The sequence below is a fragment of the Molossus molossus genome, unplaced genomic scaffold (genome assembly GCF_014108415.1).
Source record: "Molossus molossus isolate mMolMol1 unplaced genomic scaffold, mMolMol1.p scaffold_m16_p_4, whole genome shotgun sequence".
NCBI lineage: Eukaryota > Metazoa > Chordata > Mammalia > Chiroptera > Molossidae > Molossus > Molossus molossus.
In genome coordinates this window covers 20,192,255-20,208,981 of record NW_023425377.1, presented here as the reverse complement: position 1 = coordinate 20,208,981, position 16,727 = coordinate 20,192,255, and the positions used below count along the sequence as shown (strand labels likewise).

The window sequence follows — 16,727 nt, the reverse complement described above, 5'->3', positions numbered from 1 at the left end:
AAAAGGGAGGTTTTCTAGGAGATTGCCTGTTGGAAGGCTTAGAAGGCATGTGAGCAGGAGGGTGGCCTGTGAGATGGTTTTTCGAGAAGAGTTAGGCAGGCATTATTCAGATAATGAGGAGCCGTAGGAGAGACCAGAGCACTCTATTTTCTTAGATTTTTCTTTCCTCTCCTTAGTTTGATGATTTTCCTTCTCAGTAGCAGCCATTGTGAGGACCCCTGCACAAAGGCTGTTTCAGTATAGCTTTGCGACACAGTGAAACTTGAATCGTGGAAGTGGCAAAGGCAGAAAGGTGTAGCTTCAATGACCGGGGATCGGCTCTGGGGTCGGCAGAAGCACCCACGCTCTTACAAGGGCTTCGCCTATCTTGGAACTCTGAGCTCTGAGCTCTGCCATTCGTTAGCTGTGTGACTCTGGTCAAATGACTCAATCTCTCTGAGCCTCAATTCCCACATTTGTGAAACAGGGCTAATGATGGTAACTACCTCACAGGATTAAGTAAATTGGAGGCAGGAAAGCTAGCAAAACAGTGCCAGACAGATAGTAAACTTTTAATACCACATTGAAACAATTTGTACTAAAAGAGAAACAAAAAGAGGCAAGCATAACACAATTAATCAAAAAATGACACTTGAGGCCTGGCACCATGTTGGTCACTGTGGGAGGGATAAGCAGTATTACAGGGAGACAGAAATAATATATGTACAAAAGATTGATTAATAATGCAAGAGAGAAATAACCATCTTATGTAGGCAGATAGAACCTGTGAATATGTTTTATTAAATGGTAAAAGGGATGAAGGTCACAGATTAAATTAAATTTGCTAATCACTGACCTTAAAATAGATTATTCTGGATTATTTGTCTGGGCCCAATGTTACCACAAGGGCCCTTAAATGTGGAAGTCAGAGGCAGAAGCAGAGTGAGATGTGAAAAAGACATGACCAGTCACTGCTGGTATTGAAGAGGGAAGGGGCCATAAGCCAAGAAATGCAGGCATGATGCTGGAAAGCCAAGAAGATATTCTCCCCTCAAACTCTAGAAAGCCACACAGCCCTACTGACACCTTGATTTTAGTCTGGGAAGATACATCAGACCTCCAGTAGTATGAGATGATAAATGTGTATTGTTTTAAGCCACCAAGTTTGTGGTAATTTGTTACAGCAGCAGTAAGAAACTAATACACCATCTATGTCGCAAAGATTAATCAAAGCAACCTTAAGTAATGGGCTCCTCTATCATTAGGCTACAAATTTGAAGACAATAATTGAATTCAGTTGAATACCAACTATGTGAGAGGCAAAATATTAGGTTCTGAGATAATACTGAACATTCACGAATGTAACGGACAGTTATTAGGTGCCGTTTAGATATCAGGCCAGCACATTTAAGAAGCAGTTACTAAATGCCACTTCTCTCCTACTCACCGGACCTCCAGGTCTGTCCGTCCTGCAGAAAGTCCTGGACACAGCTGCTGAGAAGAACTGGCAGGTGACAGCAGTAAACATTTTGACAACCACGGAAGAGGGATACCGGATGCTCTTTCAGGACCTGGAGAAGAAAAAGGAGCGGCTGGTGGTGGTGGACTGTGAATCGGAACGCCTCAATGCTATCCTGGGCCAGGTAGTGAACACGGCAGAGGCTCAGGGCGGGGGGGGGGGCGATGGTTCAAGGGAGACCTGAGCAACCTTTTGCCTGGAGTGTTACAAAGAGAGTTCTTGACTAGATGAGGCCAGATGCCTTCTTTCTCACAGTCTGTAATTCATAAACTTTAATTCTGAAATTTTATGAAACAGTGGGAGCCTTCACATAGGGCTTCCTATGGATCTCAGAGCAGTTGACCAAAACCTCACTTCCAGTGTTTCCCTTTATTGTTAAAAAGAGAATTACGTTGTAGAGTAGAGTTTGTGAAGGGCTCTTGCATTGGGTACACAGCCTGCGGAGCCAGGTTCCTGGGTTCAGCTCTGGGTCCTGTCAGTCACTGATCCTGCATTGGCCATCTCGCTCATTTGGCCCGCTGACCTGTTTTAAGAGCCTAAGGAGGCAGCAGGCACCTCCCTTTCTACTGTTTCCTTGAACACTCGCCTGTGTCTGGGAAATCCATTGATTGTACGCTCTGTGAAAGGGCACTGTAGCCTCATCAGTTTTCAGCCAGAGGTCTCTAAGCCAAGCTTCTTCCGGTTCTCAGAACTAAAGCATGTGCCTATCACAGAAGGAGCAGGCTTCTGTGCAGATCACTGTCTTTTTAAATTACGTGTGTGTATTCAGATGAGCTAGCAAGGAAGTATATTCTGCAATCATTTTTGAATAGTGCTATATAATGAAAGATGGTAGTTTTGGGTACTTGACAACATGACAAAGCTTGTTAATGGCCCTCAAGACCTCTGCTGCCTCCACAGGGAATCTCAACACCAACTCAGCAATCACTCAGAGGTCTCAACAACAGAACAGGAGGGATTTTGAAAGTCAGCGATTCTTTAAGGCATTAACTCTGTGTTCCACTTTATAAAGTGTGGGTCTGGCCTCCCCTCTGGGAAAGAGAAACCAGCAAAAAATGGTTTCCACTGAGATGGGAGTTCTCCGGCCTGGAGTCAGGGGATTTGAATTCTAGTTCAATGATGCAGTCTAAGGGGGTGATTAAGAGCAGAGACCCAGGCCCTGGCTGGTTTTTCTCAGTGGTTAGAGCATCGGCCCAGGGACCAGAGAGACCTGGTTTGGTTCCCACTAAGGGTATGTACCTTGGTTGCAGTTTGTCCCCGACCCTCGTTGGAGTCGTGCGGGTGGCAACCAGTTGATGTGTCTCTTTCACATCGATATTTCTCTCTCTCTCTCTTCCTCCCTCTCTCCCTCCTTCTCTATCTGAAGATGAATGCAAAAATGTTCTTAGGTGAGGATAAAAAAAAGGTGGGGGACAGAGACCCAGGAGCCAGGGTGGCTGAGATTCAAACCCAGCTCTAGTATTTATTAGCTCTGTGACAATGAGCCATGTTTTTTTAATCTTTCTACATCTCGGGCTCCTGATCTGTAAATGGGGATACTAACAATAGCTTCCTTTAGGGGGCTCCTGTGCGCATTAAAAGACTCTATACATATAAAGCGCTGGGAACAGAGCCTGCCCCACAGAAGGTGATATATGTGAGCACTGCCTGTCTCTGCTATTCATACTGCCAACAATACCGTCTTCTTGAGTCACTCCTTCTTGGGCATAAGTGTTCTCATCTGTAAAATGGGAATGAAGGTCCCTGTCCTACAATGCTGATAATAGATGAGATAGAAGTGGAGACAGTGCTGAATGATAATTGGGGATTCTTAGTAGACTGATGCCTTGTCCTATATCATTCCATAGTGGAGATAAGTCAGTGCTACTATTTCCTGAGTGCTTGTCATGTACCAGACACTATGCCAGAGCCTTTCCATGCACAGCCCTACGTCAGCCTCATACCAACTCTGCAGACAGCGTCTATCAACTCCCTTGTTTTATACATGAAGAAACAAGGATCATGCTTGCCCAGGGGCTTGCAGCTAACATATAAAAAAAAGCAGGAACTCAAACCCAGCCTGGTCTGCCTACAGGGCCCAACCTCCTAAACATGCAACTTTCCAGCTTCGTTACCTCCTTTGCCAAAAGGACAAACTTGTATTCTGTAAGAATGTGACTTGTGTGGATGGGTATCTCACATTGTAGTATATTAACGTTTAAAATGGCTGAATGCCTCAATTCTGGAAAGTAAGACAGAAGAGCTGAAAGGGCCTTGAGATCACTTGATTGACCATCTACTCTCAACGTTTTACAGGTACGATGACTCACAGTCAAATTGGGTGGATGCTTTGCCACGGTTCAGATGACTAGTTTGTGACAATGATGAGTCTAGAATTTACATCTCCTGACCTGCCACCTGATATCTTGGCATCAATCAAAACCCTCAGTAGCTGGGATCCTTTTGGTCTAATATAAGTGTTCTGCCTAAGGAGGGAGATTGTGATTCCAAATTCCCAACAGAAAATCAATTGCCTGTTTCTGACCTCAGCCCCACAACCAGAATGCAAGTCAATGAGGGATTTTTGTATTTTCCTGCTCTATCCATGGTGTCTTGAGCAGTGCTTAGCTCTAGGAGGCATTCCATAAATGTTTTCTGAGTGACTGGAAAGAATAGGGAATCAAGAAAGGCTCTAAGAGAGATGCCAACTATGAGATGGGTCTGGCTATCTACAGGTAGCCATTTGCTGGGTAAGAGCCTTTCAGCTGGAGAAAAGAATATATAGAGAAGCCCAGGCAGGGCTCATAGAATGGCTTAGCAGCCAAGTAGAAGGCACTGAGTGTCTATGGAGAAACAATGATAGGAAGATGAACACATGATTGTGACTATTCTTGGAAACCATTGTAAAGAGTTTGGAGTTTATGCCATAAACAGTGAAAAGGCTGTAAAGGTTTATGATCAGAGAGCAGGGTTATTAGAATATCATGCTTTACCAATATATGACACCAGATTATATAACACAGTCATTAAGTTCAGAATGAGTTAGAGACGAGACTGGGACCAGGCCAACCATCACATCATTCTGTTTCATTGTCTGCATAGTGCTTCTCACCTACTGAAATCTTCTTCATTTATCTGTTTATATATTTACCATCTGGCTCCCTACTAAAATATCAATATATCAATGCAGTTCAATGAGGGCATGGGGACCTTGCCACTCTTATCCATAGCATAGTGCTTGGCATACAGTTCACGTTCAATGAACATCTGCTAACTGGATTAATTGGTCATGGAAGGTTTTGCAGAGTAGTAGGGATTAGAACTCAGCCACAAAGGTTATGAATAATCACAGAGAAATAAAACAGTATTCCAGACACAGAGATTGTGAATTAAGGCCATCCAGTGGAAATGAACTTAGAAGGAATGGGGTCGGTGGAGCAATGTTCTCAAGTGAAATTATAAATTATCTTCCTAACAACTTTCTTAGTTCATAACCCCGTGTGCATTTCTCACTTTATCTGTTTAGTAAGGGTCTCCTCCCACTAAACTGTCACTTCCGGGAGGGCAAGCACCATACCTGTTTCCTTTTCCACAAAACCCCCAGCACAATGCTTGGTAGATAGTAAGCACTGAATAAATGTTTGTGAAGGGAATGTGGGAAGGAGGGAAGGTAGACCAGTGGGTAAGTAGATGAGTCAGTGGGTAAGCAGGTTGGTATTAGTTTGAACCATATGAAATAGCTCATTTTTATTGGTCATAAGTCATCAATCATCAGCTGGCTTCCTATGTTTCAATCTGCAATTTTATCTTGCAGAGGTTATAATACTGCATTGCCTGAATATGGTGGGTTTTGAAATACCTTTTATTTGCTCCTTCGTGTTTATTAGAATCTAAATAGGATTTTGATAAAGGTATCTCGTTGTTGAAAAGGCAGCAAACCATTTGACAAGAAGATGGAAAGTAATGAAGAAGTATTAATGAAACTACCATCCCAATAGTTTTTGAGCTCCGTGGTCTGGAATTTTAAAGTCTAACCACTGTTTTGAGGCATTCATTGTGTGCACTTGCATTTAATTATTCCCTACATAGAAAATATGTGCACTGCTATGCACATACATCCAATTAAGTAGATGTCTGAATGTGGATTTCAATAACCTTGAAAATTTATTCAGAGGAGCCCAAGTATTCTCATATGTTTTATGTCTCTTGGCAACAGTACAGAGGGGGAGGTACTGAGCAGGGTCCACTAACTCCAATTTGATAATAAAAAATAAAATAAGTGCCCTGGCCAGTTTGGCTCAGAGGTTTGAGCATCAGCCCATGGACCAGAGAGCCCCGGGTTTGGTTGCTGCTAAGAGCACGTACCTCAGTTGCAGTTTGGCCCCAGCCCTGGTTGGAGTCGTGTGGGAGGCAACCACTCGGTGTGTCTCTTGACATTGATGTTTCTCTCTGTCTCTTCCTCCCTCTCTCCCTCCCGCTTTATCTAAAGATAAGTGCAAAAAATGTCCTCGGGTGAGGATAAAACTAAAAATAAATAAATACATAAATAAAATACAGACATAGATCAAGTTAACTTTCAGGTGGAGTGAGGCTGAACCAAGGCTTTCAGTCTTAGCTCTTCCTTGGGTGGCATGTCTGGCTACCCAGGCAAACCTCTGAGTAATTATTTCCACAAATATTTTTTCTGCCTACAAGGATTAGGGACAATCAGCACATTCAGGATAGAGGGGTATTTGAGGACCCTGGCTCTTAATAGTTAACCATAATCGGGCATCCTTTGAAAAGGCTCACTGGAGTCAGGTCCCTGTCCTGATATTGCTACCAGACTGCTGTGGGATATGAGCAAATCACTTTGCCTCTCTGGTCCTGGACTTCACATGTGTACAGTGAGGTATGAGATGAGACCATTCTGACATTCCCTTTCAGCTTCTGGGTTGAGTGGTCCATTAATGTCTGATAACCCAGCTGGTTTAGAGAAGAAAGCACAAAATTCAAGGAAAGCAGGAACTGCATTGGAATGTGGTTCATGCATGGAGTTAAAGGTCAAGAGCTGGGGTGGAGTCATCTGTTTACCCATATGACCACCCACCCACTCGACCATTCATCTGTTCATCCAAGCAGCAGATGTTGTCATGGCAGTGACAGGAGATTCAACACAGCGTACTGTTCTCGCCAGGAAGACTCTCCATGCATGAGGAAGGCTTTAAGAAAGGAGAGAAGTGGTCTGGCAGTGTGGTTCAGTTGGCTGAAAGTCATCCCATGCACCAAGAGTCTGCCTGTTCCGTTCCATGCCAGTAGGGGGCGTGCAGGAGGCAACTGATGGATGTTTCTCTCTTGTTCCTTCTCCCTTCCACTCTCTCTAAAATCAATAAAAACATATTTTTAAAATATTTTTTAGAAAGAAGAAAGGAGAGAAGTCAACATTTCAGATGGGTACTTGGGGTTATGATAATGCTACTCTACCCCCAGAATCAGACAAAACTGATTTTAAATCTTGCATCTGCCACTTAATAGCTGGGTAACCGTAGGAAACTTATTTAACCTCTCTATGCCTCAATTCCTCATCAGGGTCTCCATGCCACCATTGTTGGGTGGTTGTGACATTGTACTAGGATAGGGCAGAGCACATTGTAAGTACTCAATTAATATTAGTTCCTATTATTATTGCTGTTGGGGCTTTCATTGCTAATATGATTAGTGAACCCCTTCCCTTGTGTTTTTTTAGATTATAAAGCTGGAGAAGAATGGCATTGGCTACCACTACATCCTTGCAAATCTGGTGAGTAGAACACACTACAGGTGGTCTGCATGTTTGGGGCCCCAGCTTCCTCCCGCGGTTCCTGGCTGGGGGGAGCTGCATGGGTGAAAAGGGAAATTTGAAGCTGCAATACTGAATCCAGTCAATACCAAGGTTCCCTGTTCCCCTCCACATCCCTGCTTGGCCAAGTACAGCACGCTGTTGGTGAATCTAAATTCCCGGGCTTCATCAGTCATCACCATTCTAGCTTTATTCGACGCTGCCCCTTGTCAATAAGGGCAAAATCACCACACTTGATCATTTTCTAGTTCACAGATAGAAACATTTAAACCATAATTACACTAGTATTGATGAATCTGTACCCAGAAACAGTTTTCCAGCATGAACAATATTATTTCAATTTAGTTTTTTATTCCTTTTTCTACATGGCATAGATGAGATGTCTTTCTTTAAAATTTTATTCTCATTTTAATGTATTGCAGGCCTTTTTTATGGGGTGCAATTATTTTTCATGTTATGAAGACTTGATTCGTCAAATAATTTCTTATACATATTAAATTTTATCTAGTAACATGCCATTTTGAATTACTGTTGCTGGTGTGTGTGTGTGTGTGTGTGTGTGTGTGTGTGTGTGGCCATTATTTCTGGCAATTCAATTTCTTCTGGGTCATGTTTTGCCTGTCTACCTTTTTGTCATGAAGTGTAATTCTTCCAGCTGTTTTTTTCCCAAAGCTAATTTCATTTAGCTTTAGAAACATTAAACATGTAAATTAATGTAAACATCAAACATTTAAATTAATGTAATTTTATTTTGCCTTAGTCCATTTTTTAAAGAACTTTATTGGGATGTAATTTATATACCATGTAGTTTGTTCATTTAAAGTGTACAATTTAATGGTATTTTTATATATTCACAGAATTGTGAAACCATCAACAATCTTATTTTAAAGCTTTTTTATCCCCCAATAAAAGACACTTAATGTCCAGGAGCTGTTTTTCTCGCTGCACTCCAGTTCTCCCAGCACTGATCAACCACCAGCACACCTGCTGACTCCATCATTAGCTTACCCTGGGCATTGCAGGAAATAGAAAAGGTCCAATCCATGGACTTTGGTGACTGGCTTCTGTCATTTAGCATAATGTTTTCAAGGTGAACTCATATCGTAGTATGTATTCCTTTATTCCTTTTATTGCCAAACAATATTCCATTATATAGATATACCACATTTTGTCTGCTCTTTGCTTGATGGACATTGGAGTTGTTTCACTTGTTGACTATTATGAATAATGCAGCTATCAATATTTGCATACAAGTTTTTCTTCTGAGTATACACCCAGAGATGGCACTGATGGGTTATATGGTAACTCTCAGTTTAACTTTTTTTTTCAGTATTATGCTATCTTTTTTTTTTTATTAATTTATTTTTGTTACAAATGTTTCTCCTTTTTCCCCCAGCTTTGTTGTCTGTGTCCATCAGTTATGTGTACATGCATATAAGTTCTGTGGTTTATCTCTTCCCTCCCCTCCCCTCTTCTGAGAGTTGTCAGTCTGTACCCTACTTCCCCGTCTCTAGGTCTACCCATCATGTGATACTTGTCTTTCTCTGCTTGGCTTGTTTCGCTTAGGATAATACTCTCAGGTCCCTCCATGTTGATTCAAAGGATAAGAGATCTTTCTTTCTTACAGCTGCACAGTACTCCATTGTGTATACGTACCACAGCTTTTTTATCCATTCGTCTACTGATGGACACTTGGGCTGTTTCCAGATCTTAGCTATTGTAAATAGTGCTGCTACAAACATGGGGGTACTTTCTGATTGATGTTTCAGGCTTCTTAGGGTATATTCCTAGGAGTGGGACCACTGGATCAAATGGCAATTGAATTTTTAATTTTTTAAGGAAACACCATAGTGTTTTCCATAGTGGCACCAGTCTGCATTCCCACCAGCAGTGCACTAGAGTCCCCTTTTCTCCACACCCTTGCCAGCACTTGTTTGATGATTTGTTGATGGCGGCCATTCTGACAGGTATGAGGTGATACCTCATTGTTGTCTTAATTTGCATTTCTCTGTTGATTAGTGATGTTGAGCATTTCTTCATATGTCTCTTGGCCATTTGTATGTCCTTTTTGGAGAGGTGTCTATTTAGCTCCTCTGCCCCATATTTTAATTGGGTTCTTTGTCTTCCTTTTGTTGAGTTGTAGGAGTACTCTATATATTTTGGAAATCAACTCCTTATCTGATGTATCATTGGCAATTATGCTCTCCCATACAGTGGGTCCCCTTTCCATTTTGATGATTGTTTCTTTTGCTGTGCAGAAGCTATTTAGTTTGATGTAGTCCCATGCATTTATTTTTCCCTTTGTTTCTGTTGCCTTAGGTGATGTACCAGTGAAAAAAATTTGCTACATACAATGTTCAAAATTTTGTTGCCTACATTTTCTTCTAGAATTTTTATGGATTCATGGGTTACATTTAAGTCTTTTATCCATTTTGAGTTTATTTTTGTGTATGGTGTAAGTTGATGGTCTAGTTTCATTATTTTGCATGTAGCTGTCAAATTTTCCCAACACCATTTATTAAAGAGGCTGACTTTACTCCATTGTATGCTCTTGCCACCTTTGTCAAATATTAATTGAGCATAATGTCTTAAGTCCAGTTCTGGGTTCTCTGTTCTGTTCCACTGGTCTATATGCCTGTTCTTATGCCAGTACCAGGCTGTTTTGATTACAGTGGCTTTGTAGTATAACTTGATATCCAGTATTGGGATCCCACCTACTTTATTCTTCTTTTTCAAGACTGCTGTAGATATTGAGGGTCTTTTTTGGTTCCATATGAACTTTTGAAGCATTTGTTCTAGTTCTATGAAGTATGTCATTGGTATTTTGATGGGGATTGCATTGAATCTATAGATTGCTTTGGGTAGTATGGACATTTTAATGATGTTAATTCTTCCAGTCCATGAACAAGGTATGTGCTTCCACTTTTTTATATCTTCCTCTGTTTCTTTTTTCAATGTCCTGTAGTTTTCTGGAAGTAGGTCCTTTACTTCTTTGGTTAAGTTTACTCCTAGGTATCCTAATTTTTTTTGCTGTGATTGTAAATGGGATTGTTTTTTAGTTTCTCTTTCTGTGAGTTCATCATTGGTGTATAAGAATGCTGTCAATTTCTTGACATTAATTTTGTATCCTGCTACTTTGCCAAATTCATTTATTAAGTCTAGTAGATTTCTGATGGATTCTTTAGGGTTTTCTATATATAATATCATGTCATCTGCGAATAATGACATTTTCACTTCCTCCTTTCCAATCTGGATCCCTTTTATTTTTTCTACGTGTCTGATTGCTGTGGCTAAGACTTTCAGTACTATGTTAAATAACAGTGGTGAATGGGCATCCCTGTCTTGTTCCTGTTCTTAAGGGAAATGCTTTTAGTTTTTGCCCATTGAGTATGATGTTGGCTGTAGGTCTTTCATATATGGCCTTTATTATGTCAAGATATGATCCCACGTTGCTGAACATTTTTATCAAAACTGAGTGATGGATTTTTTTGAGTGCTTTTTCAGCATCTACCGATATGATTATGTGGTTTTTATCTTTCATTTTGTTTATGTGGTGTATCACATTTATTGATTTGCGAAGATTGCACCAGCTTTACCTCCCTGGGATGAATCCCACTTGGTCATGGTGAATAATTTTTTTGGTATATTGCTGGATCCAATTTGCTAGTATTTTGTTCAGGATTTTGGCATCTATGTTCATCAGGGATATTGGCCTGTAGTTTTCTTTCTTTGTAGTGTCTTTTTCTGGTTTTGGAATTAGAATTATGCTGGCCCCATAAAACGAGTTTGGAAGTCTTCCTCCTTCTTGAATTTTTTGAAATAGTTTGAAGAGAATGGGTGTTAGTTCTTCTTTGAATGCTCAGTAAAACTCCCCAGTGAAGCTATCTGGGCCTGGACTTTTGTTTGCTTGGAGAGTCTTGGTTACCTCTTCAGTTTCCTTAGTTGTTATTGGTCTGTTCAAGTTTTCTATCTCTTCCCTGTCCAGTTTTGGGAGACTATATATTTCTAGAAATTTGTTCATTTTGCTTAGATTGTCAAATTTGTTGCCATATAATTGTTTATAATATTTGTTAATGATCCTTTGTATTTCTGTGGTGTCAATTGTTACTTCTCCTCTTTCATTTCTGATTTTGTGTATTTGGGTTCTGTCTCTTTGTTTCTTGGTGAGACTAGCTAAAGGTCCACCAATCTTGTTTATCTTTTCAAAAAACCAGCTCTTTGTTTCATTGATCCTTTGAATTGTTTTTTGGGTTTTTTGTTTGTTTGGTTTTTGTTTTTGTTTTTTGTCTCTCTGTCATTTATTTCTGCTCTGATCTTTACCATTTTCTTTCTTCTACTTGCACTAGGATTTTCTTTTTGTTTGCTTTCTAGTTCTTTAAGTTGTGAGGTTAGATAGTCTATTAGAGACTTCTCTTGCTTCTTGAGGTAGGCCTGTAGTGCTATGAACTTCCCTCTCAGAATGCTTTTGCTGCATCCTATAGATTTTGTGTTGTTATGTGTTCATTTTCATTGGTTTCCAGGAAGTTTTTAATTTCTTCCTTGATCTCCTCGGTAACCCACTGATTATTTAATAACATGCTATTTACTTTCCATGTGTTTCAATGTCTTTGCATGTTCTTGTTGCAATTGATTTCTAGTTTCATGCCACTTTGATCTGAGAAGATGCTTTATATGATTTCAATCATCTTGAACTTGTAGAGACGTAGTTTGTGTCCTAACATGTGGTCTATCTTTGAGAATGTCCCGTGTGCACTTGAGAAGAATGTGAATTCTGTAGTTTTGGGGTGTAATTCTCTGTAGATATCTATTAAATCCATTTGGTCTAGTGCTTTGGTTAGAGTCTTTGTTTCCTTGCTAAGTTTTTGTCTAGAGGATCTATCCAGTGATGTCAGCAGGGTGTTGAATTCCACTGCTATGATTGTATTGCTGTTGATTTCTCCTTTGAAGTCCTCCAGAAGATTTTTAATATATTTTGGTGCTCCTATATTGGGTGCATATATGTTTATTAAGGTTATATTTTTCTGTTGGATAGATCCTTTCAATATTATGTAGTGGCCTTCTTTGTCTCTAGTTATGGCTCTTATTTTGAAATCTATTTTATCAGATATGAGTATTGCTACCTCAGCATTTTTTCCTTTCTGTTTGTTTAAGCTTAACATTTTGAGGAACTCCAAAATTGCTTTCCCAAGTGGCTCATCTCCCATCAAACCAATAACACATTTTTATACTGATTAATATATTCTAATCAATAACAAATTTTGCCATGTGACCATTTGAACAATTGTCAGTTTTTCCTAATGGTAGCTTTTCTGCAAAGTTTGCTTCTGATCCTAGTTTTTCTTTGAAATCTTCTGTGTTTCCATTAAGAGGTGACATTTAGCTTTTAATCTATAAAAAATTCTATCACATTCCATTTTAGCCATGTTATTTGGTGATGAGTATTTCTATGAGTAATATTACTTGAACAAAAGAACTGATATTTTCTACTTATTTTTGGAATAACAGTCACTAGTAGAACAAAGGCATAGGATCTAGTGTATATGGTATGGAAAGGTCAAAATGCAGAATCCAAAAACGGGACCAAAACTTCCTGCTAAACCTTCAAGTGCTGTCCTTCTTCCTGGCCTGGTCGCCATTCTTATATCCCTGCTTAACCCTTCCTTCCCCTTTGATTGATCCTTGGCTTGGCTCTCCCAATATTTCAGGCTCAGGACTGGAAATCAGAGGGTATATTGAGATATGTTCATTTAGACCCTGCTGTTATTTTTTTCAAGGGTGTTTGCATTTGAAATGGAAGGTGGCTATCCAGAGACTTTTAGGGAGCTGAGAGTTTACCTCTTAAAAAAAAAACATTTTTGCAAGGATGATATTTTTGACTTTATAATGAAGAAAACCCTGGATGTCCCTCAAATCCCAGATTTTGAGGGCTAGAAGGGACTTGGAAAGTCAGCTCCATTTAAGTCTCATTTGCTTGTAGAAAAACAGAATCAGCAAGGCAGTACGACTTGGGCAGGGTCACACAGCAAGTCAGTGATAGAGCTAGGCCTAGCACCACAGTGAGCGGGCAGCACCCCTGCCTTCCCCACGACTCCAGGACTTCAGGGTGCAGACCGTGTGGGCACCCTGGAGCTTGAGAATGCACAGAACAAGGGTGGCAGCATACGTAATCACCTCTCCGGGCAAAGACAGAAGTTACAGATCAGTGGCCTCAGAACCACTGACAGACCCCAGGTAATTACATCGCCAGCCTCCATCTGTTGCCAAGTGACCCCTTGGTCACAGCATCACCAGGTCAACGCCTTGGGGTTCTGCATTCTTCTGATCTGCATTCTTCTTTCCTGACCTAATGAGTTCTCAAATTCTTACAACTGCCAGCTAATAGGATGCAAATTGCATATACCATCCAAATACAAGAGACTTGCATGTTTCAATAGATTAGTTGATAATTAGGCTTCAAATTACTAATTAATTCAGTTTGAAACAGAGTCGACTATGTGGTGTATTGTATGCTTTTCTTCCCCCTTCAGAGGAATAATGAAATTCATAAGATGATAATTTTTAGAAATTCCGCCACATCATTAGCCGTGGCTACATGGAACTGACCCCCCTCCTTCAGTGTGTTTCTGATTAGGGTGTAATTGTAGAGTTAGAAACCAAGGGAGCTTCAGAAAGGTTGAGCAAAAGGAAGGAGCTTCACTTTTCATTTTGCAGTTCTTTCTGAACCTTTCTGAAGACATTAGCTTTAAAGGACCAGCAGTCTCCTTGTAACAGATCACTTAGGGGGGATTCAAATCACCAGCTCCGAGGGCTGCTCAGAGACGGGTTAGAGGGAGATGGGGGTCAGAGAGGAAAGCTAATGCTCAGGGAGTCAAAAACAAAAACAAAAACACTGCTCTTTGTTCAGACACTACCCTTCGCTGCCTTGGTGTTCCTGGGTAATTCTCTAGTCCTCCCTTTCCTCCTCTGTCAATGGGGAATTGTAGCTTCTGCTCCGTTGTCATTGGGGAGACAAAATATGTTGCCACATGCCACCGTGTTTGGAAAAGTCGAAAGTGGTCCACATAGGTGGGGCATTCTTACTTCATATCCTAAACCTACCCAACTTTACATCACACAGTGTGTGTTTGTATTTATGTGTTTATATATGCATTCCTATTTTATACGATAGGACAGACCTTTATTTACATTTCCATACCCTGAAGTGAACTTGAACTGTGCAGAACTTGGCAAGCTATGCCATTATTTCTTAAAGAAGCTCTGGGCCCTGGAGCCCACTGGAGGGCCAAACCCCAGCACTGACTCTGTGTTCACTACGTGCTCTGAGATTGTGGTCAAAACAGACATCTTCCAGCTGGAAACTTCCATAGCTCTTACCACGTGGCACCTCAGCTGCAAATCTTAGACCCAGAGGACCTGTGGGCCCCAGCAATGCATCTGCAGAGCCAGTTTTGGCGACACTGAGCTGACAGTTGCATGTTTTGGTGTCACTGGGTCGGCAAACATGAGTGCTCAGATCATGGGAGAAATGACCAGATGATTAATATTGATGGTTAGAGTCTCATTAAGATTTTTTTTTAAGTACAGCATTAAAAAAATTCTTATAGAGAACTAGCAGACCTTTGAGGACTCATAAAGGGTCCACCAGACCCATTTGAGAAACATGAAAGTATTGGTTATCTTTCGATGGGGACCATTTGGTGCTTCCGGGAAGGGGAGGGGAGGTGACTAACAATAATAGCAGCAATCTCTCCCATGTTTACACTAGGTTGTAGCTTGTGTGGTATTTTCACTTTAAGCGCACCACTGGGCTTCGAATGTCACAATGCTACTGTGAAGTAAGTAAGATAGAATTCAGTATCCCCATTTTATAGATGGGAGAACTGAGGCTCAGAGATGCTATATGACTAAGCTGCAGAGGAAGAAGGCAAACACCCAGTCAATGGAGTTTGGGTCTCGGGAATCTGATAAAAACCTAAGAATAAGAGAGCCAGGCTAAGCTGATGCCCAGCTACTTGAGCCACTGAAATAGAACGCCCTAAGCCCCTGATAATAATGGTAATAATGGCAATATCTGCTGCAAATCAATGATGGCTACATTCCAGACACTACTGTAAACACTGAAACACATAGCTGTTCCACCTTCCCAGTAGGTGGCAAAGATTATCCCCACTTTTCAGATGAAGGAATAAGATGCAGAGTTTGTAAAGTGACGGAGCTGGGCTTCTCCTCCTGGGCTATCAAACTCCAAAGTCCAAGGTTTGCCACTGTGCCCTGTGACTTCTGAGCATGGGGAGCTGAGGGAAGGTACAGGGGTGGGGGCCTGAGTTTAAATTTTGCCTATAGTTGCAGCAATAGACCTGGGACTCCTGTTGGATAACTTTTCCGTTATGCACTGATAGTATTTTATTATAATTATAATTATAATTTCTGGAGTATAAGGCAGCTGAGGGAGAGATGGTGAGGATACGTCATCTGTGGTCTTACTGGGGTATTTAGGGACCAGGGTGGCCAGCTGTCTCCATCTTCTGGTTGCAGACTAACTTCTGTGAAATGTTAGAGTTGGAGGCTTTGGTCTATGTGGCAGTTCCTCCAAGCCCCCAGTCCATGCTGCTGCCCTGCTGCACCAGTGCCAAGAAGAAACTGGTGTCTGGTCTCCTCGCCCCCTTACAGTGAGGAAGCTGTCTCTGCCTTCTGCAAGGCTGAGCTTGCTCCTTTTCTTCTCTCCCCACCAACTCAGGAGCACACAGTCACGTTTCGCTTCTGCAGCCTCTGGTTAGGTGCTGCAGTAGTTGGGAAAGGTGGCTCTGGGGCGAAACTGACCCAAGTTTAAATTCTGGCTTTATACTTATCGGCTGTGTGACATTAGTCAAGTTATCAACCCTCTCTGAGCTTTCATTGACTTATCTGTCAAAAAAAGGAATGATGTGATATTATCTGTCTCTTCCTGGGGTATCATGAGAATTAAACAAGATAATACATTATAAAGTATTTGTAGTAGTAGTTGGGAAAAATAAGTACTCCATAAATATTTGTAATTGCCATTATAACAAATATGGCTATCACCATCATCATCATTAGTAGTAGTAAGACAAGATGTTAATAACGGAGGACAAGCAATTATCTTTGAGGTCCTTCAACTCCCTCTAAATTTCATCCACAATTGATCCACAACTATATAATGTTTTTCTCCTTTTTTTCCCCATAAGTACCTTTTTGTAAGGAAGAAATGATTAAATCCCAATACCTGGCAAAGTGAGTTTCATGTAACAGGTGTTCTTCAAGGAGTCACTGAATGAATGAATGATGAATGAATGAATGAATGAATGAATGAATGAAATGACCTCTCAGGAAATAAACAATGTTTGTACCCTCATATCACATGCACTAAAGGCAAAATCCTTGTGTTTGTACTAAAAGAAGCAGATAGTGGGA

General features: G+C 40.9%; 1 protein-coding gene across 2 annotated transcripts in view; it reads left to right on the top strand.

The window, feature by feature from the left end:
* GRIA1 (glutamate ionotropic receptor AMPA type subunit 1) overlaps positions 1-16,727 on the top strand; it is a 306,836-nt gene that overhangs the window by 151,264 nt on the left and 138,845 nt on the right. For both annotated transcript variants that reach the window (XM_036240090.1, XM_036240091.1), the window contains exons 4-5: positions 1,438-1,622; positions 7,203-7,256. In XM_036240090.1, coding sequence (XP_036095983.1) covers positions 1,438-1,622; positions 7,203-7,256 — 239 coding nt within the window. The remainder of the gene's footprint in view (positions 1-1,437; positions 1,623-7,202; positions 7,257-16,727) is intronic.